This window comes from Oncorhynchus gorbuscha, linkage group LG09 (assembly GCF_021184085.1).
Source record: "Oncorhynchus gorbuscha isolate QuinsamMale2020 ecotype Even-year linkage group LG09, OgorEven_v1.0, whole genome shotgun sequence".
NCBI lineage: Eukaryota > Metazoa > Chordata > Actinopteri > Salmoniformes > Salmonidae > Oncorhynchus > Oncorhynchus gorbuscha.
In genome coordinates this window covers 56,266,537-56,294,224 of record NC_060181.1, presented here as the reverse complement: position 1 = coordinate 56,294,224, position 27,688 = coordinate 56,266,537, and the positions used below count along the sequence as shown (strand labels likewise).

The window sequence follows — 27,688 nt, the reverse complement described above, 5'->3', positions numbered from 1 at the left end:
TTGCAAGGATAACGCAGCATTTTAAAAACGGTTTTATGAGATTGGAGAACACATTGGGAGGGATCGTGTGTGTCTCTCTCTCTGCAGACCTGCTCTTTTCCTCTGGTGGTCATCTCCAATGTTAGCCAGCTGACTGGAGGCTGGGCCTCCATCATGTGGTACAACATGCTGACTGACGAACCCAGGGTGAGCTGACGACACACACTACCATTGTTTTAGGTGTTATCTTTTATTATGCTCTCTAACCCTCCCCCTCTGCCTTTCTCGCTCTCTCTCTCAAAATTCAATTCAAGGGGCTTTGTTGGAATGGGAAACATATGTTAACATTGCCAAAGCAAGTGAATAGATCATATACAAAAGTGAAATAAACAATAGATTAAAAGTAAACATTGCACTTTAAGTTCCAAAAAAATAAAGACATTTCAAATGTGGTGTGTGTATACATTCTCTCTCTCTAGAACCCGGACTTCTTTGCCAGTCCTCCGCGGGCCAGTTGGGGCCAGCTCTCTGAAGTGCTGAGTTGGCAGTTCTCGACTTTCACTGGGCAGGGCCTCAACAGGGAGCAGCTGTGCATGCTGGGAGAGAAACTCATGGGTACAGCAGCCTAGTTGTACACATTACATTTCATTAGAGCATAAAACTCTTGGCATACATACACCATTGATTTGCCCAGTTCATGAGGAACGGCGAACAGTCGCAAGTGTTTTCAAGTTTGACAGAATAGCAATATGAATGATCAGATATTTGTTTAGAATCTCTGACTTCCAAGTATGAAATCGTTCTATATTATCTAAGGATTGTTATTTTTGTACAATAATAGCTGAATATTCATAGTGTATGAAATGTGTACTGGTTAGTTGATATTCAGAATTATATTACTAATCTTCACTGTAGGTCAGCAAGCCTCTCACAATGAATGTCAGGTATCCTGGTCCAAATTCTGCAAGGTAGGTCAAGCAGTCCTGCCAATTCCTATAGTCCTACTACTGCAAGTCTTAAACACACAAGGTAGATGATGTCATGTCTTAGTAACAAATGCTCCCTTTATGTAGAAGCTTTCATATACATGCTGTACTGTCATTCTCCATCTTGACGGGCTTGACTTTTTCATTTCAGCTCCTAGTGGAGTCCTTCTCCAACAAAAAAATCACCTCACTTCCCCTTAACCTACTTCCAGTGGTCAAAGTAAATTGATAAATATTTATGGCATTTTTCAGTATAAAGTTAAGGGTAATTCTCATCTCTTTCCCATTCTGTCTGCTTTTTCCAGGAGAATATTCCTGGAAAGCCTTTCAGTTTTTGGATGTGGCTGGATTTCATCCTGGAGCTAATCAAGAAGCACCTGCTTCCCATCTGGAACGACAAGTGAGACTTGTGGCCTGTCCAGAAACAACCCTTATCCCCTTAGGCCAGGGCTGGCGTGCCCATTAAGAAAGATTAGGTGGCCGCCTAGGGCTGCAGATTGACGAGGGTGGCATTTTGCTAGCTAAACTCGCCAAGAAGACGCACTTCCAACAACGCATAACACCTCACATAATTCTGCCCCAAAACAATTCACTTTTCTCACCCATTGTCATATGGGCTATTTCCACCCAATGATAAGCAGCGCTTACTTTGCCAAAGGCAGGGACTCAAAAATATGTAGCTTGCCAATGCCCAGCTCGCCTAACCAGGGCGCTGTTGGAGAGATGCAGCACTTTGGCGCTCCACCAACGAACGCTCTGTAGTAGCTTTTGTGGTTTTTCTGTAGCCTAGACTGGAGAACAAATTCATGTCATGTGACAGACACTTTTTACATCATTAAATAGCATAAATGGCACCCCATATCATTATTGAAAAAATATATATATATATGACTTAACATTTTAACAAACACCATATCCTAAAAACCGGTCCAAATAAAATGGACAATATTAAACTAGACTACTCACGACTGCTAAATTGTCATGATAATCAATGATTTCACATTGGTATTAAGTCTTTTTTTTTTTTTTTTTTGCTGAGCTGATTCATAGCGAATACTGCATTTCCCAGTGTGTAAATACATCAATTATCATTGCAAATTGACTCCAGATAACTCCTGATGTAACTTGGGTAGCTGATATTCAGATCTTAAATAGTCAAAATGATTATAGCCTAGTTTTAACCTTTTGTCAGGAATCAATCAAGCCAATGCAACTACCTGTTTTACAAACGGTAGTCGTCATAGAACTGTATAGCGGGCCGACAATGTAGGCCTACACTTCTAGTTTTGCGGGAATCGGGAAATGAATCATTTAGGTTCAGTTCCATTCATTTAATCTATTTACTCAGAGGGCTTTAGAACAGTGTACTTCATTACGTTAGTGGGTGTTTCTGCATAATGTAACTGATGGTGTGGTGTTGCTTGTGCTTCTTTCAGCTGCATCATGGGCTTTGTCAGTAAGGAGACAGAGAGGGCCTGTTTGAAGGACAAGGAGCCTGGGACATTCCTGCTGCGCTTCAGTGAGAGCCACCTGGGTGGGATCACTTTCACCTGGGTGAAGCAGTCCGACAGTGGTGAGGCCCGCTCGGTTGTCAATTACTGTGGCGACGTGAGAAATTGACCTTGAAAAGGCTATATGGAACTTTTGCATCTGCTCTTGAGCCAAAAAGGGGTCCCCTTTCATGGAGATAAATATTGTCCAGAAAGGACATCATTAGACATAAAGGGTCACTTCCCCACACCATTTCCTAAAACAAATTATTTGTGTGGTTTCATAAAATATGAATCCATTTATCTTATCTGAACCATGCGGTCAACATTGAAATCCCAAAATTTGAAACAATTAGCACCTAAACTTTCAGTGTCTTAAAATGTATTCTGTAATCATCCAACTCTGATTGGCTCTTTGGTTGTGTCTGTGTCAACAGGAGAGGCGAAATTAATCTCGGTGGAGCCGTACACCAAATCACGCCTCAGCGCTCTCCCGTTCGCCAACATCATCCGGGACTACAAGGTCATCACAGACGGAGAGGTCCCTGAGAACCCGCTCAAGTTCCTCTACCCTGGCATCCCCAAAGACGAGTCCTTCAGACGACATTACAACAGTCCGCAGAGCAAAGGCAAGATGGTTACCAAGACACGTTTATGATAGAGGGGTTTGACTTGTACTTTAGATATAGGAATTGTGACCACCTAGGTTCCAGCAACTTCTCTGTGAATGAAAGTATGTTATGGAGAGTGAAACATTTTCTAATTGTTTTGTGGGGATGTTTACATGTGGTACCTAGTTACTGGGGAGGGGTCAGGGGGCTGGTTGGTACACAACATGCAATTATCATTGGCTGTTTACTAAAATGCCTATATTCTCTTTTTATCTTCTTGCAGTCTTTCCATATATATCAGCTACATGGATCCCCATCTCCACTTTGCAGTGCGTACACAACAGTTTGTTATTATCTTCTAATTTGAGCAGACCAGACAATGCATGCAGACCTGCACCAAAGATATATATATATATATATGATACTTTTGTGTATATATAGTGTGTGGAACACCCCTTCAAATGAGTGGATTTGGCTATTTTAGCCACACCCGTTGCTGACAGGTGTTTCAAATTGAGCTCACAGCCATGCAATCTCCATAAACAAACATTGGCAGTAGATTGGCCTTACCAAAGAGCTCAGTGACTTTCAACGTGGCACCGTCATAGGATGCCGCTTTTCCACCAAATCAGTTCGTCAAATTTCTGCCTTGCTAGAGCTGCCACTGTAAATGCTGTTATTGTGAAGTGGAAACGTCTAGGAGCAACAACCGCAAAGTGGTATGACACACAAGCTGACAGAACGGGACCGCCGAGTGCTGAAACGCATAGAGTGTAATAATCGACTGACTCTGTTGCAACATTCCTCTGGAAGCAACGTCAGCACAGGTACTGTTCATGAAATGGGTTTCCATGGCCGAGCAGCTGCACACAAGCCTAAGATCACCATGCACAATGCCAATCGTCGGCTGGAGTGGTGTAAAGCTTGCCGCCATTGGACTCTGGCGCAGTGGAAATGCGTTCTCTGGAGTGATGAATTACGCTTCACCAGCTGGCAGTCCGACGGATGAATCTGAGTTTGGTGGATGCCAGTAGAATGCTACCTGCCCCAATGCATCTTGCAAACTAAAGTGTTGTGGAGGAATAATGGTCCGGGGCTGTTTCATGGTTCGGGCTAGCCTTCTTAGTTCCAGTGAAGGGAAATCTTAACACTACAATGACATTCTAGATCAATCAAGTCAATCACCACCTTCCGGAGGAAACCCCACCTAATGGAATACCTAGGATAGGTTAAGTTCCCTCTCACCCCACCCCCTGGTTTTAGATGCACTATTGTTAAGTGACTGTCCCACTGGATGTCATAGTTGCACAGTGAAGGGGAAATCTGCTAAATGACTTAAATGTAATGTAAATGTAGATGATTCTGTGTTTCACCTTTGTTGCAACAATTTGGGGAAGGCCCTTTCCTATTTCAGTATGACAAAGCGAGGTCCATACAGAAATGGTTTGTCGAGATCGTTGTGGAAGAACTTGACTGGCCTGCACAGAGCCCTAACCTCAACCACCTCGAACACCTTTGGGATGAATTGGAATGCCGACTGAGAGCCAGGCCTAATTGTCCTACTTCACCAATGCTCTTGTGGCTAAATGGAAGCAGCAATGTTCCAACATCTAGTATGAAGCCTTGCCAGAAGAGTTGATGCTGTTATAGCAGCAAAGGCGGGACCAACTCCATATTAATGCCCATTATTTTGGAATTAAATGTTTGACGAGCAGGTGTATACATACTTTTGGTAGTGTATGTTAGTCAGGGGAGGACCATCCTCTGAACTTCTGAAAAATGTGAATAGTGAAACATTAGCTATCTTTTTAGATAAAACTATACTAAATATATTCACGTCACCAAATAATTTATTGAAACAACGTTTTGCAATAAAGATCTACAGTATCCTCAACAGCACACTGTAGGGTAGCACCAGGGTAGCACCATGGTGTAGCCAGAGGACAGCTAGTTTCCGTCCTTCTCTAGGCACATTGACTTGAATACAAAACCTAGGAGGCTCATGTTTCTCATCCGCTTCCATAGACTTACACAGTAATTGTCAACTTCTGGAGGATGTCCTCCAACCTATCAGAGCTCTTGTAGCATGAACTGACATGTTGTCCACCCAATCAAAGGATCAGCGAATAAATCTAGTACTAAAAGCATAAGCTACAGCTAGTTAGCACTACAGTGCCTAACATGTGGTGAGTAGTTGACTCCAAAGACTATAGTTGAACAGTTTTGAAATCCATGTCTTAAATAAAGTGAGGGCTCTAGAGAGCTAGCTTTGATTTCTTTACTATTTTTTTCAGTTAACTAGTGGATGCAGCTAGCTAGTTTAGCCTACTGAAACACCCGGTTGAAACGGAGGGATGCTATGTTAGCTAGCTATGGCTATCCAACACTGAAGCTCTTCTCCACTGCTGCCGCCCCCAGTGCCTAAACTCCCTCCCCAGAACCCCCCCCCCCCCCACGTCCCCTGGGATGTTTGACGTACTCACAGCACCTAAGCCCCTTGGAGATTGAGACTGTCGTGAGTACAGTAACCCCCCTACCTAAAGACACACTGCAGCTAGCTAGCCTAGCCCCATACTGTAGACCTATCTACTGTAGCCAACTCATCCATCATTGCAGAGATGCAGTTGTGCCTCTCTAAGCCAGTCTCCAAATAACAATGGACTGAACCTGCTGAAATTCGATAATCTTATCTTTTATTTGCATTGTCCTCAGTTAAGCATTTGTCTGACTTTTACTTCCCTATTATACAGATGAGTTCTCCGTACTCCGAGTAACACAAGATGACCTGCAGAGTATGCCAAGTAACTCACGCCTCTACGACTTGTGTTCCACTGAGGGTCACTGGATGTGGCATTTTCTCTTACATCTGATCACAATATATTGCTCTTCTATCCAACTGCTAGTATTGTCTTTGAGCCCATTGTCATGAATACAAACGTATAATGTTGTAAGTGTAAAGTAGATATTACATGCAGTGGTAGATCACTTCTCATAAAATAGATTTATTTAATTATGTGTATTCTGAAATGTCTTGTATTATGTGGCACTAATGTTAGCCTATTGTAGGACTATATGTCTTAGAGAAGTTTATCACAAACTAAGGTTTGGACAACGAATAAATGTTTATTATCCCATTCTTTTTCATTAGTTTAGCTACCAATTTGATATTTTTGCACTAAGAGCCCAAGGCCTCTCGAGTAGAAAAAGGGTTTAACTACATATGATTTCCCCTATTGTCTTTACTACTGAGTAGAATATACCTATAGATAGCCATGATCAACAGCCAGAGGATGGATAAAATATTGTACTGGACAAAGCAATATTTTTTTTCATCAGCTTTTCTCTCCTTGAATATGTGGAATGCTTTTGCTGTCTAAAATTTAACACGTAAACAAATTCCCAAGTAAGATTTTTGTTTTTTGTCATGCTCTTCAGAAGTGCACCGTTTCCTCATATGTTGAAATATTTCGTGAATGATTCAAATGCAGATGTACCCTTCATCTGTCATTTAAACAGTAAAGTATGAGAACCCGGGGGATTATCATGAATTACACACGACGAAGGCTGTTTTCAAACGCCTGGATTAAACGGTTGCCAACATACAGTACATGCATTTCTTTTACCTTAACAATCAAACCCTTTTTTTCCTTCTATTTAGCCAGAGTCAGATTAATTCATGGGTACCTTTTTGTATGTCTGCGTGCAATGCTGAAGGTCGTTTATCAAGCCAATGCTAACTAGCTAACGCCCAATGATTGAAAGTCTACAGAAGCAGCTAGCGTGCTAGAGTGAATAGTTTGGGCAAAAGCAAGTAGTTCAGAGATTCTGAAGTTGCTAGCCAAGCGGACTGGTGGTCCATTTTAAGCAACAACAAAAAAAGGTTGATATGCAGGCTGGGCAACTAAAGCTAACACACAATCACATCAAGCAGCTGTCCATTTTAATTTGTTTTACCCTTTTCTATTTCCATTTCTTTGGATTTATCTCCATAATAATGATGATTTCGCCTGGCTCAGAGAAGCTGTCAGTCTTGTCTGGACACATTAATACAACTGGTGAGTCTATTCTTGGATGCTATTAGGTTAAAACCACATTCCAACAATGTATCTATTTCACAACTCACTACTGTTGTGAAATAACATAACTAATGAATGCATAGGTCGGAGAGGCAGGCTTGCAAGGTTCAGAGTTGGACTCATTGTGGATATGACCCAATTTAGCATGGACATTGCCATTGAGGGCTTCCACCATATTAAAGTAGTCAACTGAGTTTCTTATGGGTTGGGAGCTATCAGCCAATGATCAGAGCATTGTCTTCAAGTTGGGTTAACTATGATTTTTAAATGTCTTTAAAATACTGTATCACCATTCTAGTGGCCACAAGTCAATGACACAATTTGGTTCAGGACTCAAGCAATGCAAGTGGCATTAAATCGCCAATATTAGCTGTATGCTTTTTTTTCCAAACACAAAATAAGAAAATGTAATACTTCAAAATGGAGATGGCCTCAATGACACTGTGCGTGCTGTCACAGATGCCATAGTACATTGTTCATTCAAATGGTTATTGTGAATAACTCGCGGCTATCAACCAACCAGCATCCAAGATCCAAATGTACAGTTTTATAATGACTGTAGCCTATAATGGGTCAAAGGACATTCTGATATTGTAATTGGTTGACTGTCTGCATTGTACCATAATCTTGGCATTAATGTTTTTTAATCATTATCTCTATTGTAGGCCTATGTTTGATCTTGTAGGCCTCATCCTAATATTTTAAATATTTCTTAACTCCATTCTTTTACTTTTCGATTTGTGTGTATTGTTTGATATTACTGCACTGTTGGAGCTAGGAACACAAGCATTTTGCCACACCCCAGGAACATCTGCTAAATATAGGTATGTGACCAATAAAATTGGACTTGATTTTGATGGTTTTGCATACGTGATCAAGCTTCTGTGTATGTGTGCAGGGGCAAGGGGCCAAGCTTTTTTCCCCTTGACTTGAGGGATAAAGTTTTATTGTATATATTTCAGAAAGTGATCAAAATAAGAAACAACTCAATATAAAAATAGGCAGACTAAATCATGATTCATGCACAAAGTGCATTCGAAAAGTATTCAGACCCCTTGACTTTTTCCAAGTTTTTATGTTAGTCTTATTCTAAAATGTATTAAATACATTTTTAAAAATCCTCATCAATCTACACACAGTACCCCATAATGACAATGTGAAAACAGTTTTTTAAAACATTTTTGGAAATGTATTAAAAAAAACACCTTGTTTAAATAAGTATTCAGACCCTTTGCTATGAGACTTGAACTTGAACTCAAGTGCATCCTGTTTTTATTGATCATCCTTGAGATGTTTCTACAACTTGATTGGAATTCACATGTGGGAAATCCAATTGACTGGACATGTCTATATAAGGTCCCACAGTTGACAGTGCATGATAGAGCATAAATCAAGCCATTAGGTCAAAGGAATTGTCTGTAGAGCTCAGAGGCAGGATTGTGTCGAGGCACAGATCTGGGGAAGGTTACCAAAAAATGTCTGCAGCATTGAAGGTCCCCAATAACAGACTGGCCTCCATCATTCTTAAATGGAAGAAGTTTGGAACCACCAAGACTCTTCTTAGAGCTGGCCACCCAGCAAAACTGAGCAATCGGGGGAGAAGGGAAAGAGAAAGGGGGATACCTAGTCAGTCAACTGAATGCCTTCAATTGAAATGTGTCTTCTGTATTTAAACCAAACCCTCTGAATCAGAGAAAGACCTTGGTCAGGGAGGTGACCAAGAACTCGATGGTCACTCTGACAGAGCGTCAGAGTTCCTCTGGAGATGGGAGAATCTTCCAGGACAACCTCTGCAGCACTCCACCAATCAGGCCTTTATGGTAGTGGCCAGACGGAAGCCACTCCTAGGTGAAAGGCACATGACAGTCCGCCTGGAGGACCTCAGACTAGGGTGATTGTACACCTTACCACAGGACAAAGACCCTAAGCACAAAGCCAAGACAATGCAGAAATAGCTTCGGGACAAGTCTCTTAATGTCCTTGAGTGGCCCACCCAATGCCCGGACTTGAACCTGATCAAACATCTCTGGATAGACCTGAAAATAGCTGTGCAGTGACGCTCCCCACCCAACCTGACAGAGCTTGAGAGGATCTGCAGAGAAGAATGGGAGAAACTCCCCAATACAGCTGTGCCAAGCTTGTTGCATCACACCCAAGAATACTTGAAGTTGTAATCGCTGCCAAAGGCGCTTCAACAAAGTACTGAGTAAAGGGTCTGAATACTTATGTAAATGTGGTATTTCAGTTTTTTGTTTTTAATAAATTTGCTAACATTTCTACAAACCTGTTTTTGCTTTGTCATTATGGAGTATTGTGTGTGTGTGTGTGGGAGGGGGGGGGTTTAATCAATTTTTAGAATAAGGCTGTTACAAAATGAGAAATGTCAAGTGGTCTGAATACTTTCCGAATGCACTGTACGTTCCTGAAAAAAATACTGACTTGGAATTTGAGCAGGTTACGTTCAGGCTGTTTCCTATCAGTGGAACTGCACCATCTACTTTCGCTTTCTCGGAAACCACATGGTTTCTACACTGCCGTTCCATCATTTTCTGCCCCTCCCGCCGACAGAACCTGAGAGCACTTGCAAAGATAAATGAAGATACGACCACGACTGTTGAACTTTGCCAAGCAATTGTAATACATGCAGTTTCGTCAGCAAGACAGCTTTTTGAGTTATGAATTAGCTTTTTAAAATGTTGAACATTCCATTGCAGTACAGAAGGAACTACCCCAAAAATATGTGACATTACTTTCAATGCCCTTTTTCAATAATATGTTAGGTTTCTATTTACGGTCTGAATGAGTTACGTTTTTAAATTTAAGTTTCTGATTTCATGCGGATGAGGGAGGTTGCCCGATAGAAAGAACAGCGCCAAAACGCGCACTGGACTTTGATTGGTTCTCTACTGAATTTATGCAAAAGCTTAGCTGCGATAGGCTATACAGAATTAAAAAGCCGACCTAAATGTTCACATGTTTTCTGAAGCAAAGGGCTGGAGATGTTATTGGAGGAACTTTTTCCCATCTATCTTGACTTCACCTTTTTGTACCGTTTTCAACGTTAATCAAGGTAGGTACAGCTTACTGTACCTGGTAGTTACTGTAATCAATACATAGCAGGTCAAATACGCCCAAAAAAGCAATTGTGCATTGCAGGGAATTTTGTGGATATATTATTGAAACGGTCAAATATTGTACATATTTCAAATGATTGTCACAAAATAGATTGTCTGCTCACAGAATTTGGTTGGTAAGGAAAAATATCATTTTTGCCATTTTCTTCTAATGATTTAAAAAAATAATTTAATTAGAAAATTGTATTAGGTTTCATTGGCAGCTACTGACACATACGTTTTTGCATAGCGTTACTTGTGCGGATTAATTTGACAAAAGTGATTAGGCCACCTAATAATTGCATACTGAATCAATGCATGTGCAATAACTACAAGTGTGGTACAATAGATTACCATGTTTGTAATCATGTTTTCATTTGATTTTTGTCTTGCAATGCTGTTTTCAGAATGTATTTGCTTGAATCATCATAATCATATAAAGACACTTCAGTTGATCTTGCAATGCTTCAAAGATGCAGGTTTAGAACAATCACACACCCCATAACCATAGCTGTTGACTGAATATAATTCGCTTCAATCAATCAGCATGTGATAATGGTTGTATATTCTTCATTTGGAACAGGAAACGAATTAGAAATATATCTTGATAAGAGACACATGATACTCAATGGCTCAATGCGTAATCTAATCTATTGATGAAAATACAACTGTTCATCAGTGCAGGAAAGGCTGCAGTATTGTCACTGGGCATCCCTTGTAACCAGTGATGGAAAAAGTATCCAATTGTCATACTTGAGTAAAAGTTAACATACCTTAATAGAAAATGACTCAAGTAAAAGTGAAAGTCACACAGTAAAATACTGCTTTGAGTAAAAGTCTAAAAGTATTTGGTTTTAGATTAATCAAAAGTAAAAGTATAAATAATTTCACATTCCTTATAGCAGTGGTTCCCAAACTCTTTGGGAATGCAAAACTCTGTGTACCCCCTCTAGCGCCAGGGTCAGCACATTTTCAAATGTTGTTTTTTTGCCATCATTGTAAGCCTGCCACACACATACACTACACTAGTTTTCATGCTATTGAGGGCCGAGAATCCTCTCTCACATACTGTTGAAGTCGGAAGTTTATATACACTTAGGTTGGAGTCATTAAAACTCATTTTTCAACCACTCCAGAAATGTCTTGTTAACAAACTATAGTTTTGGCAAGTCTGTTAGGACATCTACTTTGTGCATGACACAAGTCATTTTCCCAACAATTGTTTACACACAGATTTCTTCACTTATAATGCACTGTATCACAATTAAAGTGAGTCAGCAGTTTACATACACTAAAATGACTGTGCCTTTAAACAGCTTGGAAAATTCCAGACAATGATGTCATGGCTTTAGAAGCATTTGATAGGCTAAATTACATAATTTGAGTCAATTGTAGGTGTACCTGTGGATGTATTTGAAGGCCTACCTTCAAACGCAGTGCCTCTTTGCGTGACATCATGGGAAACTCTAAGTAAATCAGCCAAGACCTCAGAAAGAAATTGTAGACCTCTACAAGTCTAGTTCATCCTTGGGAGCAATTTCCAAACGCCTGAAGGTACCACGTTCATCTGTACAAACAATGTTACGCAAGTTTAAACACCATGGGACCACGCAGCCATCATACCACTCAGGAAGGAGACGCGTTCTGTCTCCAAGAGATGAATGTACTTTGGTGAGAAAGTGCAATTCAATCCCAGAACAACAACAAAGGACCTTGTGAAGATACTGGAGGAAACAGGTACAAAAGTATCTATATCCACAGTAAAACAAGTCCTATATCGACATAACCTGAAAGGCCACTCCGCAAGGAAGAAGCCACTGCTCCAAAACCGTAATAAAAAAGCCAGACTACAACTTTTGCAACTGCACATGGGGCCAAATATCGTACTTTTTGGAGCAATATCCTCTGGTCTGATGAAACAAAAATAGAACTGTTTGGCCATAATGACTTGTTTTACTGTTTTATGTTTGGATGAAAAAGGGGGAAGCTTGGAAGCCGAAGAACACCATCCCAACCATGAAGCACGGGGGTAGCAGCATCATGTTTTGAGGGTGCTTTGCTGCAGGAGGGACTGGTGCACTTCACAAAATAGATGGCTTCATGAGGAGGAAAATCATGTGGATATATTAAAACATCTCAAGACTCAAGTTAAAGCTTGGTCGCAAATGGGTCTTCCAAATGGACAATGACTCCAAGCATACTTCCAAAGCTGTGGCAAAATGGCTTCAGGACAACAAAGTCAAGGTATTGGAGTGGCCATCACAAAGCCATGACCTCAATTCCATAGAAAATTCGTGGGCAGAACTGAAAAAGCTTGTGCGAGCAAGTAGGCCGACAAACCTGACTCGGTTACTGTAGCTCTGTCAGGAGGAATGGGCCAAAATTCACCCAATTTATTTTGGCAAGCTTGTGGAAGGCTAGCCGAAACATTTGACCCAAGTTAAACAATTTAAAGGCAATGCTACCAAATACTAATTGAGTGTATGTAAACTTCTGACCCACTGGGTATGTGATGAAAGAAATAAAAGCTGAAATAAATGATTCCCTCTACTATTATTCTGACATTTCACATTCTTAAAATAAAGTGGTGATCCTAAGTGACCTAAGACAGGGAATTTTTACTAGGATTAAATGTCAGGAATTGTGGAAAAACTGATTTAAATGTATTTGGCTGAGGTGTATGTAAACCTCCGACTTCATCTGTAGGTACGTGGTTGCAAAGGGCATCAGTGTCTTAACAGCGTGATTTGCCAAGGCAAGAAACTCTGAGCGCAGCCCTATCCAGAATTCTGGCAGTGGCCTCTGATTAAATTACATTTTCAAACAACCGCTTGTTGTAATTTTGATGAGTCTCTCTTGTTCAGATATTGTTGAGCAGACTGGAGGCAGGGCATGAAAGGGATAACGAATCCAGTTGTTGTGTGTCGTCCGTTTTGGGAAAGTACCTTCGTAATTGAGCTCACAATTCACTCAGGTGCTTCACTATATCACATTTGACATTGCCCGTAAGCTTGAGTTCATTTACACACAATTAAGAATTAAGTCCTCCACAATACTATGGGCCTTGCCTGTTCTATCCACTCGAGAGCTCACCATATAAGATGCCCCTTCTAGCCCCTTTTATTAATGGTATCTGTTGCTTTTATACATGTCTTACTACTCAAAAGTCATCTTTATTCTTGCTCAAAAAACTCCAGTGGCTTATTTTTCAAATTGTCATGTTTCGTTCCTAAATGTCTGCACAAGAGTGAAGGTTTCTGGCGAGAGAGTAACGGTTAATGTGATTGGATGTTAAATATTTCACGAGGCTACCTGTATTTGACATTGTGTTGTTATTTCGCTGAACACTAGATGGTTGAATTTTATTTTTGGCAGTAAAATGAGGCTACTTAGGCGAGAGAGAAAAAACTCACCCAAATGTATAGCCCCGTTGGAAAATATAAATTTACAGTTTGAAAATGTGAAGAATTAAAAAATATATATATATTATTTTTAAAAAAAAATGTGAATCACATGTTTATTTGGCGTATCCCAAACGGCATCCAGTCTAGCTACTTTTAAAGCTTGTTTAAACTATATCCCTTCACCGAGTTACACAGAACGCAGTAAAAAGATAATGGAAAACAGTTCAGCCATTATCACATTAGGCAACATTGGTGTTACCCAGCAGTACTATAGAGCAGCTGACTCTTCCTCAACCCTTCAAAAACTAAAGAAGCTAACTGTATGTGCCTATGGAATGGTACAGGGGGAAACAATGATTGCCATGTCTCTGTACCTGGTTCCTAGATGGCCCAGTGGTTCCAGCTGCAGAAATTAGACTCCAAGTACCTGGAGCAGTTGGACCAGCTGTATGATGATACTTTCCCCATGGAGATCCGCCAGTACCTCAGTGCGTGGATTGAGAGCCATGACTGGTGAGTGAGCAGCAGTGTCTGACTAGGTCTGTCATTTACACAGTATGTGTAGATGTGTTCAAAGGCTGTGTACTGTTCTCATCATTTAAGATGCTGCTGTTTGTTAATCTAGGGAAGGGATGGGCAACTGGCTTCCAGTAGATCAAACCCCCCCCCAAATAAAATATGTAAACTTACTGTTGAGAGTTAGAATAGTATAAAATGCCCAAGGTGCAATTTCAAAATGTGTTTGTGTAAAACCGGATTCTCTTGTTATTTCTGTCACTGACAGTCATTCAATTAGCCCATGTCAGCAACAATTCTTTAGTCTAGCAGCCAGCTAATTTACCAATCTAAACTTGTCACTCAAATATCATATTAAAAACTGCAATAACGTCTCTCCAGCCTATGGCAAAATATGTAGAATGTAACGAGTGCGCTGAGAGATGGGAAGCAAGTACAGGGAGCGAGTGTTTTTAATAAGTAAACCAAAAAAAAAAACCCACACCGACATGAAACAGAGTCAATAACACCTGAGGAATGAACCAATGGGAGTGACAGCTATAGGGAAGATAATCAAGGAGGTGATGGAGTCCAGGTGAGTGTCATGAGGCGCTGGTGCGCTTGCCGATGGTAACAGGTGTGCGGGATAATCAGCAGCCTGATAACCTAGAGGTCAGAGTGACATAGAATTGCAGGAAATGCATGGGTAGACGAAAGCCTGCGCCAACTACCGTAATAAGAAAACTGAAAGTAAAAGTAAGAGATGTATCAAGGTTGACACTTTCGTTGTTGTTGATGTGCAGTTTGTCAAACTCTTCACCTTCTAAGACACTGTGTGTTATGTTCTGTTAATTACTGATGTCCCCTTTAAGGATGGAGCACCCTTGGTCATGCGCAGTGTTGTTCTGTTATTCTGGTACTAACTCGTTTGAGTAAATGTGAAGCTCCAGTTCAATTACTTGTATTCAGAGTCTTTCTTATTATATAAATATGTACTACGTGTTAAGACACTACAATGGTAACGAGGATGATTACCTGCAGTGTGCATCACGAATACAGATGGAGCTCCTGGAAGAGAGGACGATTTTGACTCTGTAGCACAACAGTTGGCAAGCAGTGAAGACGAGGGGAGAGCTGACGAGAACGAGGCGGCAGATCAAAGACCCGTGGAGCCGGAAGTAAAGAGAATGGCTAGCATCGGGAAAGTAGATGTGTTTGATGACACGCAAGAAAACTGGGCAACTTACATTGAACGACTGGAACAGTACTTCATTGCAAACGACATTGCTGATAACAAGATAGTACCAGCGTTGTTGAGTTTAATTACACCAAAAACGTACAGTTTGCTAAGAGATCTGACTGCCCCTCTGAAGCCCTCAAATAAAACATTCACAGGTGATTTTGCAATATCTCCACAATCTTTATCACCTAAACCACTCCTCATCGCAGAACGTTTTTGTTTCCACAAGAGAGATCAGAATGGGGGGGGGTGTTAGTACATATGTAGCAGAGTTGAAGAAACTCTGAACATTGCCAGTTTGGAGAGAACCTAAATGACACATTAAGGGATAGATTTGTTTGTGGACTGAAACATGAACACATTCAAAACCGTTTGCTCACAGAATCAGATCTCACGTTTGCAGGACGTTTGCAAAGGCGGTTGAAATTGCTGTGGCTATGGAAATCGCGACTAAAGATGCATTTGAGTTGCAAAGTAAAAGAAGTACTGACCTGTCACATTTCCCTGCACAAGTTTTCACGCAGCCGACAGCCCCCCCCCCCGTAGCCGAAAAATGCAACAGGTGTGACAGATGGTCACAGAGCAGAGGACTGCCGTTTCAAAGACGAAATTTGTCACAAATGCAGTAGAAGGGGGGGCACATTCAAAGAGCATGCAAAGCAAAATTCAGTCACAAAAGGAAAGCTGAGAAAATGAAAGGGTCTGTGAATGCACTAGCAGAGAACAGTGGCAGTGATTCAGATGAACGATTAATTGGTACAATGGAGTTAAACACAGTGACTCCCAGCAGTAGCATAATATGGGTGACACCAGATATCGAAGGAAAACCCCTCAAAATGGAGCTGGACACAGGATTTGCAGTGTCTATAGTTTCCACTACCAACTACAATGAGCACTGTAAGGCTATGTTGCTGAAGACCTACTCAGGAGAGAGATTGAGCCCAATGGGGGCGTTGCAGGTCAGAGTGCGTTATGGGGGGCAAACACAGCAGTTACAGCTGTATGTGGTGCCTGGAACTGGCCCCCCATTATTTGGCAGGGAATGGCCTTCAAAAAATAAAGCTGAACTGGTGTGACTTGAAGATGCTCCACATGTTCCAGTCCAAAGAGAAAGGCACAGACCAAACACTGGAACACTTGCGGAAGAAATACAACACAGTTTTCAGTGATCAGATGGGAACAGTAAAAGGCTTCACAGCAAAACTTGTACTAAGAGATGACGCAACCCAAATTCTGCAAAGCCAGATCTGTTCCATACTCCCTGAGACCAAAGGTGGAAGCGGAAATCGATCGATCGCTTGCAGGATACAGGGATCCTGACAAGTGGACAGAAGCAAATGGGCCACACCCATAGTTCCTATTGTGAAGAAAGACTGGTCTGTTAGAATGTTTGGAGACTTCAAGGTATCTGTGAATTCAATGTTGCATGTGGACCAATACCCCCTACCACGTCTGGATGACATCTTTGCTGCACTAGCTGGTGGGAAACACTTCAGTAAAATCGATCTGAAACAGGCTTACCTGCAGCTACCGGTTGAAGAGAGCTCCAAACAGTACCTGACAATAAACACACACAAAGGTCTATACAGGTATAACCTCCTGGTTTTTGGCATTGCATCAGCTCCAGCCATTTGGCAACGAACTATTGACCAGATTTTGCAAGGAATCCCAGGAACCCAGTGTATCCCGGATGACATGATCATAACAGGACGCACCGACAAAGAGCACCTGGCTAACTTGGAAGTGGTCCTGAAAAGACTGAAAAAGTATGGTCTACAGGCAAACTTACAGAAGTGTGAGTTCTTCAAAGACAAGATTGTCTTCTGTAGACATGAAATTGACTGCAATGGATTGCACAAAACACAGGACAAAATCGAGGCAGTGGTAACGGCACCACAACCACAAAATATCACAGAAGTGAGATCTTTCACGGGATTGATCAATTACTACAGAAGATTCCTCCCAAACCTTTCAGCAGTACTCCAGCCTCTAAATCAGCTCCTGGAAAAGAATAGGACATGGCGGTGGACAGAGCAGTGTGAAAATGCATTTCTGGAGGCAAAACGGCTCATAACATCTGAACAGGTCCTGATGCATTACGACCCTGAAATGCCAGTGAAGTTGGCTTGTGATGCGTCCCCTTATGGATTAGGGGCAGTCCTTTCACACACACTGAACGATGGGTCAGAGAGGCCAGTTGCATTCGCGTCACGAACATTGAATGATGCAGAGAAAAACTACTCACAAATCGACAAAGAAGCACTGGCACTAGTGTGGGGCGTCAAGAAATTCCATGCATACCTATATGGCAAGCGTTTCACACTGGTTACAGATCACCAGCCGTTGCTTTCCACTTTCAGCCCAAAGAAAGGCATTCCGGCAATGGCAGCAGCCAGGTTACAGCGATTATGCCCTGTTCCTTGCCAGTCATATGTATGACATTGAGTTTAAGCCGTCATCCCTCCACACAAATGCAGATGCATTATCCAGACTGCCGTGTACAAGAGAAAGACAAAGGAGGGTGGATGCAGTGGACATGTTCCATACCGCTCAGCTCGAGGCCATACCAGTCACAAGCACATTTATCAAACAGGAGACAAGGAAAGATGTGACCTTGTCAAAAGTGTACACCTACACCATGTCAGGATGGCCAGCTACTGGCAGAAAGGAGCTGACTCCGTATTTCCAGCGGAGAAACGAAATTACAACGTACCAAGGATGTTTGATGTGGGGAATGAGAGTCATGATACCCCAGAAATGCCAACATCTAGTCTTGCAGCAACTACATGAAGGTCATGTTGGAATTGTCAAAATGAAGCTGCTCGCAAGGAGCCACTTCTGCTGGCCAGGTCTGGATCAACAGATAGAAAACATGGTGAAGAACTATAGTGGATGTTTGGAAACCCTTCACATGCCTGCTCCTGTCCCAGTCCACCCATGGGAATGGACCGCAGAGCCATGGCAGAGAATTCATGTGGACTACGCTGGTCCCTTTGAAAAGCACATGTTTCTGGTTATAGTTGATGCCGATTCCAAATGGCCAGAGGTGTTTTGCACCGACTCCTCCACCTCAGCTCAGACGATAGAGTGTCTCAGAACAACGTCTGCCGCTGCAGCTGGTAAGTGACAACGCACAAGCTTTTGTAAGTGACGACTTTACAAGATTCATGACAGTAAATGGAATCAAACACTCCACCTCAGACCCGTACCACCCTGCCACCACTGGGCTGGCAAAACGCTTTGTGCAAACCCTAAAGCAAGGACTCCGTGCAGAACAACGAGACGAAAGGGACTTTGAAAACAAAACTGGCCAAGTTCCCACATGCCACGAAATGAAAGCCCAGCCGCACTGATGTTCGGGAGGCCTCTCCGCACACAGCTGGACATCATGAAGCCCAACAGGCATAATGAAGTGCTGAACAAACAAGCCAAGATGCTCTCCGGTGGCCGGGAGCGCCATCTCCAAACAGGACAGGAAGTGATGGTGCGAGACTACAGAAGAGGAGGGAAATGGACAAGAGGGAACGTACACACACAAACGGGACCCAGAACTTACCAGGTTCAAGTGAGCCCAGACATAATGTGGCGGCATCACATTATCCAAATGCATTCTACGGAAAACAGCACAACAATCGAGAGAGAACAGGCACAGAGAGATCCTGAGAGTGACACACAAGGAACTGTAGAGGACGGTGGGGCAGTAAAGAGACCCCAGGCTGAAAGAAGGGAACGTGTTGATGAAGGTGCTGCTATAGCAGAAGCTATAATGGAACAAGCACACACTGAGGATGTTCAGGAGCCTCCAGACAATCCGAGGCACTACCCAGAACGAAGGCACCACCCACCAGACAGACTAGACTTATAAACAAACAAACAAAAATGAACTGTTCAAATTAAAAGATGCAAAATAACTACAAGTTCTGGGAAATGTTTCAGTTGTGGTTTGGTAAAAGTAACTCTGATTGTATAAGAGAAGGAATGTTATGTTCTGTTAATTACTGATGTCCCCTTTAAGGATGGAGCACCCTTGGTCATGCTCAGTGTTGTTCTATGTTATTCTGGTACTAACTCGTTTGAGTAAATGTGAAGCTCCAGTTCAATTAGTTGTTTTCAGAGTCTTTCTTATTATATAAATAAGTACTAAGTGTTAAGACACTACACTGTGTTTCCGTGGTCTGGTTGCTATCATTTTAAATGATAACAATAGATTTTAAATCCCGCCCCTTTTGGTTGACGCCCTGCAGGGACACGGTGGCAACCAGCGTTTCCCTGGCGATGGTCCGTTTCCATGACCTCTTGGGCCAGTTGGACAACCAGTACAGCCGCTTCGCCCTGGAGAACAACTTCCTGTTGCAACACAATGTACGCAAGATTAAACGCAAACTGCAGGTAAGGCCAGGGTGGAATGTGGATTGAGGATTGACATTCATTTACAAGGTATAAACACTCAGGCATATTGGGCAATTAGGCCTGGCTTGCAGTCGGCGTTACAATTCATCTCAAAGGTGTTCAATATAGTTGAGGTCAGGGCTCTGTGCAAGCCTGTCATGATCTTCCACACCGATCTCGACAAACCATTTCTGTATGGACCTCGCTTTGTGCACAGGGGCATTTTCATGCTGAAATAGGAAAGGGTCTTCCCCAAACTGTTGCCACAATGTTGGAACATTGTGATCTAGAATGTCATTGTATGCTGTAGTGTTAAGATTTCCCTTCACTGGAACAAAGGGCCTAGCCCGAACTATAATAAACAGCCCCAGACCATAATTCCTCCACCAAACTTTACAGTTGGCACTATGCATTAGGGCAGGTAGCGTTCTCCTCGCATCCACCAAACCCAGATTTGTCCGTCGGACTGCCAGATGGTGAAGTGTGATTCATCACTCCAGAGAACGCGTTTCCACTGCTCCAGAGTCCAATGGCGGCGAGCTTTACACCACTCCAGCCGACGATTGGCATTGCGCATGGTGATCTTAGGCTAGTGTGTGGCTGCTCGGCCATGGAAACCCATTACATGATGTGCCCGACGAACAGTTCTTGTGCTTCCAGAGGCAGTTTGGAATTTGGTAGTAAGTATTGCAACCGAGGACATATGATTTAATGCGCTACTCACTTAAACACTCGGCAGTCCCGTTCTGTGAGCTTGTGTGGCCTACCACTTTGCGGCTGAGCCGTTGTTGCTCCGAGATGTTTCCACTTCACAATAACAGCACTTACAGTTGACCAGGACAGACATTTGACGAACTGACTTGATGGAAAGGTGGCATCCTATGAAAGTCACTGAGCCCTTCAGTAAAGCCATTCTACTGCCAATGTTTATCTATGGAGATTGCATGGCTGTGTGCTCAATTTTATACACCTGTCAGCAACGAGTGTGGCTGAAATAGCTGAATTCACTAATTTGAAGGTGTCCACATACACAAAAGTATCTTGAGGTTCTTTAAGCTAATCTTTAACCATTGTACTGTTTGAGTTTTCAATCAGGATACTGGCTATCCAGTCCTTTGTTACATATGCCTTTGATTTAGCAAATGTAAAGAAATGTGAGGTATAGATATGTCATTCTCATTGAAAGCAAGTCTTAAGAAGTGGTAGAGCTGTTCTATGTGCACTCTTTCTATGCTTCTCATGTATAAGTTTAGTTTTAGCTTCTTTTACTTTCGGATGTGTATCCCAGCTTCAAACAGCTGAAAATACAATATTTTTTTGTTATTGAAAAGATATTTCACATACTGAAATTAGAATTTTAGCAACCAGGAAAAAATGGCACAATTTCTGCATATTGCACCTATAATGTTTTATCTGGTTTGGTTTGCAGGTTGTTTATAATCAGGATAGCAGTGATATTTCCTTTTTATAAATTACATTTCCAAGAGGTAGCAACTAGCAAGTATGTGAAAAAGAGCAGTGGTCCTGGAACAGAACCTTGAGGAACACCCATTCGACTTTTAAAGTTGATTAACTGTCTTCTTAGGACCACTTTCAGGAGGACCCTTTGCACATGGCCATGACTATATGTAAATGTCTGAAAGAGGAGAAGAAAATCCTGGCCTGTGCCTTAAAAAAAGAGGTGAGACACTGATCTTGCCTTTTTCATACTGCCTTGTGGAAATGTGGGAGCATAGTTTGTCGCAGTGTGCGTAATGAATTGTGATTGACACATTCTTTTGTGTTTCTGAGAAAATTTATTGCATGGACAATTTAGTCATGAACTGATTTTTCAGCAAATCTCTTTGCAGCATATATATATATATATATATATATATATATATATATATATATATATATATATATATATATTTTTTTTTTTTTTTAAGTGTTAAACCGCCTCTGATATGATGTATTTTATCTTCAATCATTGCTGCAACAGAAGTAGCATTTCAGAGTGTGAAAGAAGACCATATTGTCTGTAACTGTTTTTGTCAGGAAAACGTTCGGTCTACACAAAACAATGTGGTGTTGGAGAAACAGAAAGAGTTGGACAACAATGTCAACGACCTGAGGAACCAAGTACAGGTGCGCTCATTTGGGCATTACCATGTGATATTGGTTGTGTTTTTTTGTTGTCATGCAGATGACTACGGCATTATCTATATGAAAATAGCCAGTTGAACAGTCTGGAAGAGTAGGACAGAAAATGTTATTCACAAACATCATCGATGTCCATGAAAAACCAATAGTGTGACTTCTGCCCTCCTTCAGAATGTAGAGCAGGAAATGAAGTCACTGGAGGACCTACAGGATGAACATGACTTTAAGAAGAAGACCCTGCAGAGCCGAGGTACTGTGTGAGTTATAGCCTCTGAGCCTGAGCCTGGTCCTAGTCTATTTCAACAGCCTGGGTCTGGGACACGAGACTAGACTGGTCCTAGATCTATTGCTATACGTCAGGGTTGGTCCTAGATCTATTGCTATATGTCAGGGTTGGTCCTAGATCTATTGCTATATGTCAGGGTTGGTCCTAGATCTATTGCTATATGTCAGGGTTGGTCCTAGATCTATTGCTATATGTCAGGGTTGGTCCTAGATCTATTGCTATATGTCAGGGTTGGTCCTAGATCTATTGCTATATGTCAGGGTTGGTCCTAGATCTATTGCTATACGTCAGGGTTGGTCCTAGATCTATTGCTATATGTCAGGGTTGGTCCTAGATCTATTGCTATATGTCAGGGTTGGTCCTAGATCTATTGCTATATGTCAGGGTTGGTCCTAGATCTATTGCTATATGTCAGGGTTGGTCCTAGATCTATTGCTATATGTCAGGGTTGGTCCTAGATCTATTGCTATATGTCAGGGTTGGTCCTAGATCTATTGCTATATGTCAGGGTTGGTCCTAGATCTATTGCTATATGTCAGGGTTGGTCCTAGATCTATTGCTATATGTCAGGGTTGGTCCTAGATCTATTGCTATATGTCAGGGTTGGTCCTAGATCTATTGCTATACGTCAGGGTTGGTCCTAGATCTATTGCTATATGTCAGGGTTGGTCCTAGATCTATTGCTATATGTCAGGGTTGGTCCTAGATCTATTGCTATATGTCAGGGTTGGTCCTAGATCTATTGCTATATGTCAGGGTTGGTCCTAGATCTATTGCTATATGTCAGGGTTGGTCCTAGATCTATTGCTATATGTCAGGGTTGGTCCTAGATCTATTGCTATATGTCAGGGTTGGTCCTAGATCTATTGCTATATGTCTAATGCTATATGTCAGGGTTCCCCAACTGGCGGCCCATGGGTGGTTTTATTTGGTCCCCCAAGTTATATTGAGCCCCCAAAAAATATATAGAGTGCTTTCGGAATTTTTTGTTACGTTACAGCCTTATTCTCAAATTGATTAAATCATTTTCGCTTTGTCATACTAATGACAAAGCAAAAAGAGGTTTTTAGAAAATGTATTACAAATAAAAATGGAAATATTACATTTACGTAAGTATTCAGACCCTTTAATCAGTACTTTGTTGAAGCACCTTTAGCAGCGATTACAGCCTCAAGTCTTCTTGGGTACATACTCTCAAGCTCTGTCAGGTTTAATGGGGAGCGTCACTGCACAGCTATTTTGAGAACTCTCCAGAGATGTTCGATTGGGTTCTGGCTGGGCCACTCAAGGACATTCAGAGACTTGCCCTGAAGCCACTCTTGCGTTGTCTTGGCTGTGTGCTTAGAATCATTGTCAGCATCATCCCCACAGCATGATGCTGCCACCACCATGCTTCACCGTAAGAATGGTGCCAGGTTTCCTCCAGATGAGACGCTTGGTATTCAGGCCAAAGAGTTCAATCTTGGTTTCATCAGACCAGAGAATCTTGTTTCTCATGGTCTGAGAGTCTAAGTGCCTTTTGGCAATCTCTAAGCGGGCTGTCATGTGCCTCTTACTGTGGAGTGGCTACCGTCTGGCCACTCTACCATAAAGACCAGATTGGTGGAGTGTTTTAGAGATGGTTGTCCTTCTGGAAGTTTCTCCCATCTCCACAGAGGAACTCTTGCGCTCTGTCAGAGTGACCATCTGGTTCTTGGTCACCACCCTAACCAAGGTCCTTCACCCCCGATTGCTCAGTTTGGCTGGGCAGCCAACTCTACAAAGAGTCTTTGTGGTTCTAAACTTCTTGCATTTAAGAATAGTGTTCTTGGGGACCGTCAAATGCAGACATTTTCTGGTACCCTTCCCCAAATCGGTGCCTCGACACAATCTTGTCTCGGAGCTCTACGGACAATTCCTACGACCTCATGGCTTGGATTTTGCTCTGACATGCGCTGTCAACTGTGGGACCTCGAATAGACATGTACAATTTACCACAGGTGGACTTCAATCAAGTTGTCGAAACATCTCAAGGATGATCAATGTTAACAGGATGCACCTGAGCTCAGTTTTCGAGTCTCATATGGTCTGAATACTTGTGTAAATAAGATACTACTGTTTATTATTTTTAATACTTTGGCTAAAATCTCTATACTTTTCGCTTTGTCATTATGGGCTATTGTGTGTAGATATCGGAGGAATTTTTATTTTTATCCATTTTAGAATAAGGTTGTAAAAGAAAAACATGTGGAAAATGCCAAGGGGTCTGAATACTTTCCAAAGGCACTTATATATATTATTTACTGAATAAAAAAAATATTGGACATGAAAGACTGTAAAAACACCAGGATATCCGCTCTGAGTGATTTTGGAAATCTTTTCCCAAGTATTCCAATGCATAATAGAGAAACACGTGATCGTATACAAATAGTTTTAGTCTAATATTGTATCTGTTTGGGCTTCTTTCAGTCATCATCTAGTTGATGATCTCTGGTCTATGCTTTAGCCAATGTGACGGTACTGAAATAACAACTTACTCCTACTGTACTAAAAACTAGTTTCCAGACTGAAATATCTATGCTGTAAAATTCCAGATCCTTTTTTAAAATATCATATTGTGAATGCTTAAGGCTATATCAGTTGTGACTCTATGTACTTGTCAGTGGAACAAGAGGTGAATGGGATGACACAGTCACCGGTGGTACAGAAAGAGATCCGTGAAGAGGAGATGGTCATCAGAGAGATGTTCATCAAACTCAACATAACCAGAGAGGTGCGTGTGTATGCGTGTGTATGCGTATGTACGTGTGTGTGTGTGTGTGTGTACTCTGTATGGTTAGCTTGTGGTGTATGATTAGCTTGTGGTGTTTTTCTCCCGACCTGTAGGTGGTGGTGAATCAGATAGCTTACATCCTGAACTTGGCCGAGCAGATCCAGTACACCCTAGTGACGGGGGAGATACCTGAGTGGAAGCACAGACAGCAGATTGCATGTATCGGTGGTCCACCTAATGCCTGTCTAGATCAGCTACAAACCTGGTCAGCCCTGCCTCCTGTCCACTTTAGCTCCTGCCCCTGCCACTACACATAACCTTAGACACTGTTCAGATACTTTCAACCATAACCCTGTGTGTTTGTGGGGGGGGGGTGCAGGTTCACTGCGGTGGCAGAGGGCTTACAGCAGGTACGCCAGCAGCTGAAGAAACTTCAGGAGCTGGAACAGAAGTACACATACGAGAACGACCCCATCACTCAGGGCAAAAGCACTCTGGAGGAACGCGCTCTCATCCTGTTCAAGACCCTCATTGTCAAGTGAGACCCCGCTCCGTCACCTATATCTATGTTCTTGTAGCGATCACATACACATTAGGGTTTAACCAGTATACCGGGACTTACCGACCAAGATCCTTCCCGATTCCCAAGAATAATATTGACGGGTCCCGTGAACCGATGGTATACACATTTTATGCAGCGCTAATGCAAAATATGCTTTGCGAATAGCTGCATGAATGAAGCGGACATATCAATATCTGGCTTCATTCATAGCCTACATTAGGCGTGCCCTCACGTCGCTAGTAGCCTACCATATTTTGCCTACTCAATGTAAAGTCCCCGATAGAAAACATCCCTTCTATAAATTGCATTGCTGACTATCAATAGTAGGTTACACGCAACCTCTCGACGCAGTTACTGGAGGCTTTCTCCATCTCACATTCACAAATCTCCAAGCTATCTTTGTGGCACTGGCAGAGTCTCTAAACATAAACTGCAGCTACCCACTGTTATCAAAATGTCTGGTACATTGTGTCCACAAATGTGCTGGAGGAAATAGACATTGGCAACATTGATCAATGATGTTACAATAACACAAATAGTGCACGTGTGCTATCCTTGTTAATGAGTCGCCACTACTAGGCCTATTTGCATGTCTGTTTAGCGGAGAATCGGATATGTTGTTCCCTATGATAAAGTCACCACAATACCACGACCTTACGAAATCCCCCTGATAGCAAGGGGATGGAAAAGGGCCAACCAACTGGCTGTCATGTAAAACCAATGACATTTTCACTAGGCTGTAGGCTAATAACCTCATCATATTTTTGCTATGTCTCCTGGGCTTCATAACCACGTCTTTATAACAATTCAATAATGATGAGTCTGGAGACAGGAATGTGTTAAAAAATGTATCTAGAACATGTTTGGTCTCAACATGCAACCCCCATGATGCTCTGTGGCACAACCCCAATACACCACATCTCCTCCTTTTCCTACTTAAATTGTAACCCATTATGAACAACAGTCCTGAGAAGGTGACTGTGAGCCCCTAGGTGACTACTGCTGGGTCAGGGTGTCACCCAGTAACAGTTCTGGACCACTCACGACTGGTGGTTCTGTCTGTGTGCCTTTTCCAGATGACGTCCTCTGCAGTCTGGACAGTGTAGAACACAGGACCAGTCGGAGCAATGACTGTAGCAGGAACCCACTTTTGCCCGTCAAGGTAGTTCTTAGCAAAGACAGTCTCCAGGATTAAAATCTCTGCCCTTTGTTCATAATGTTTGATTTGACCTGTTGACTTCGCACTGCCTCCTTTGAGTTCTGAGGTTTGAGTAGGTCGAAGCTTGTGCGTAACACTCTCTTCTTGAGTAGCGATGCAGGCGAAGCCTTGGTGGTTGCGTGAGGCGTGTTCCTGTAGGATAGCATTAAGCTGTTCAAGCATTGTTGCAGTGTCCCTTGACCCTGAAACACTTTTAAAGCATGTTTCATGGTCTGTACGAACCTCTCTGCCAGCCCATTGGTAGATGCGTGGTACGTGGGGCGGACCTGCCGTACGCCATTCACATGTAGGAATGTAGTCATTTCTTAGGGCACTAGCTGCGGTCCGTTGTCGCTAATGAGTTGGAGTGTCGATCCAAACTGACTAAACACTTTTCCAAGCTTCTCGATGGTCTTCTCAGCAGTAGTAGGCCTCATGATGGCAACCTCTGGCCACTTGCTGTGAGCATCAAAGACCACGGGAAACATTTTGTCTTCGAATGGACCTGCAAAGTCGACGTTTACACGTTGCCATGCTTCCTTCGGCCAATCCCACGGATGAAGTTGAGGTACATTGCGAACCTTCTGACATGAGGAGCATGTTTTTGCTTCCTCCTCAATGCTTCCATCCAATCCATGCCACCAGAAGTAGCTTTGTGCAATTTCACAATGACCTGGGTGTAGCTGTTGCAACACTGGTATCCTCAGCGAAGGCAGAATGATAACTCTCCTCCCCCACAGCAGATGACCAGATGTACTGACAGCTCCGTTCTCCTGGAAAGGTACAGTTTCAGTTCTGGAGCATCTCCTGCAGCCTTACTTTTGATGGCAATGTCCATTACTTCAGATAACACTGAGTAATTTCTAGTGTTTCTACGCACTTGTGTTGAAATGACTGGTGCATTTTCCACTAATCTGAGGTAGAAGATATCCACTTGGGTGACTTCGTCTGAGTTGTCCATCTGA

At 42.3% G+C, this 27,688-nt stretch overlaps 2 protein-coding genes across 6 annotated transcripts in view; both read left to right on the top strand.

The window, feature by feature from the left end:
• The window catches only part of LOC124043796 (signal transducer and activator of transcription 4-like), a 28,552-nt gene extending 21,882 nt beyond the window's left edge, over nucleotides 1-6,670 (top strand). For 3 of the 5 annotated variants that reach the window (XM_046362767.1, XM_046362765.1, XM_046362766.1), the window contains exons 15-23: nucleotides 88-186; nucleotides 459-594; nucleotides 895-947; nucleotides 1,117-1,185; nucleotides 1,271-1,365; nucleotides 2,402-2,538; nucleotides 2,893-3,084; nucleotides 3,350-3,395; nucleotides 5,817-6,670. In XM_046362767.1, coding sequence (XP_046218723.1) covers nucleotides 88-186; nucleotides 459-594; nucleotides 895-947; nucleotides 1,117-1,185; nucleotides 1,271-1,365; nucleotides 2,402-2,538; nucleotides 2,893-3,084; nucleotides 3,350-3,395; nucleotides 5,817-5,820 — 831 coding nt within the window. In that variant the 3' untranslated portion in view covers nucleotides 5,821-6,670. The remainder of the gene's footprint in view (nucleotides 1-87; nucleotides 187-458; nucleotides 595-894; nucleotides 948-1,116; nucleotides 1,186-1,270; nucleotides 1,366-2,401; nucleotides 2,539-2,892; nucleotides 3,085-3,349; nucleotides 3,396-5,816) is intronic. The other 2 variants (XM_046362770.1, XM_046362769.1) reach the window with 1 other exon arrangement.
• A 3,387-nt stretch (nucleotides 6,671-10,057) lies between these two features.
• LOC124043794 (signal transducer and activator of transcription 1-alpha/beta-like) overlaps nucleotides 10,058-27,688 on the top strand; it is a 30,102-nt gene continuing 12,471 nt past the window's right edge. Inside the window, exons 1-9 of the mRNA XM_046362756.1 lie at nucleotides 10,058-10,212; nucleotides 14,045-14,172; nucleotides 19,639-19,783; nucleotides 21,369-21,464; nucleotides 21,821-21,910; nucleotides 22,097-22,175; nucleotides 24,854-24,963; nucleotides 25,077-25,228; nucleotides 25,343-25,501. Coding sequence (XP_046218712.1) covers nucleotides 14,045-14,172; nucleotides 19,639-19,783; nucleotides 21,369-21,464; nucleotides 21,821-21,910; nucleotides 22,097-22,175; nucleotides 24,854-24,963; nucleotides 25,077-25,228; nucleotides 25,343-25,501 — 959 coding nt within the window. The 5' untranslated portion in view covers nucleotides 10,058-10,212. The remainder of the gene's footprint in view (nucleotides 10,213-14,044; nucleotides 14,173-19,638; nucleotides 19,784-21,368; nucleotides 21,465-21,820; nucleotides 21,911-22,096; nucleotides 22,176-24,853; nucleotides 24,964-25,076; nucleotides 25,229-25,342; nucleotides 25,502-27,688) is intronic.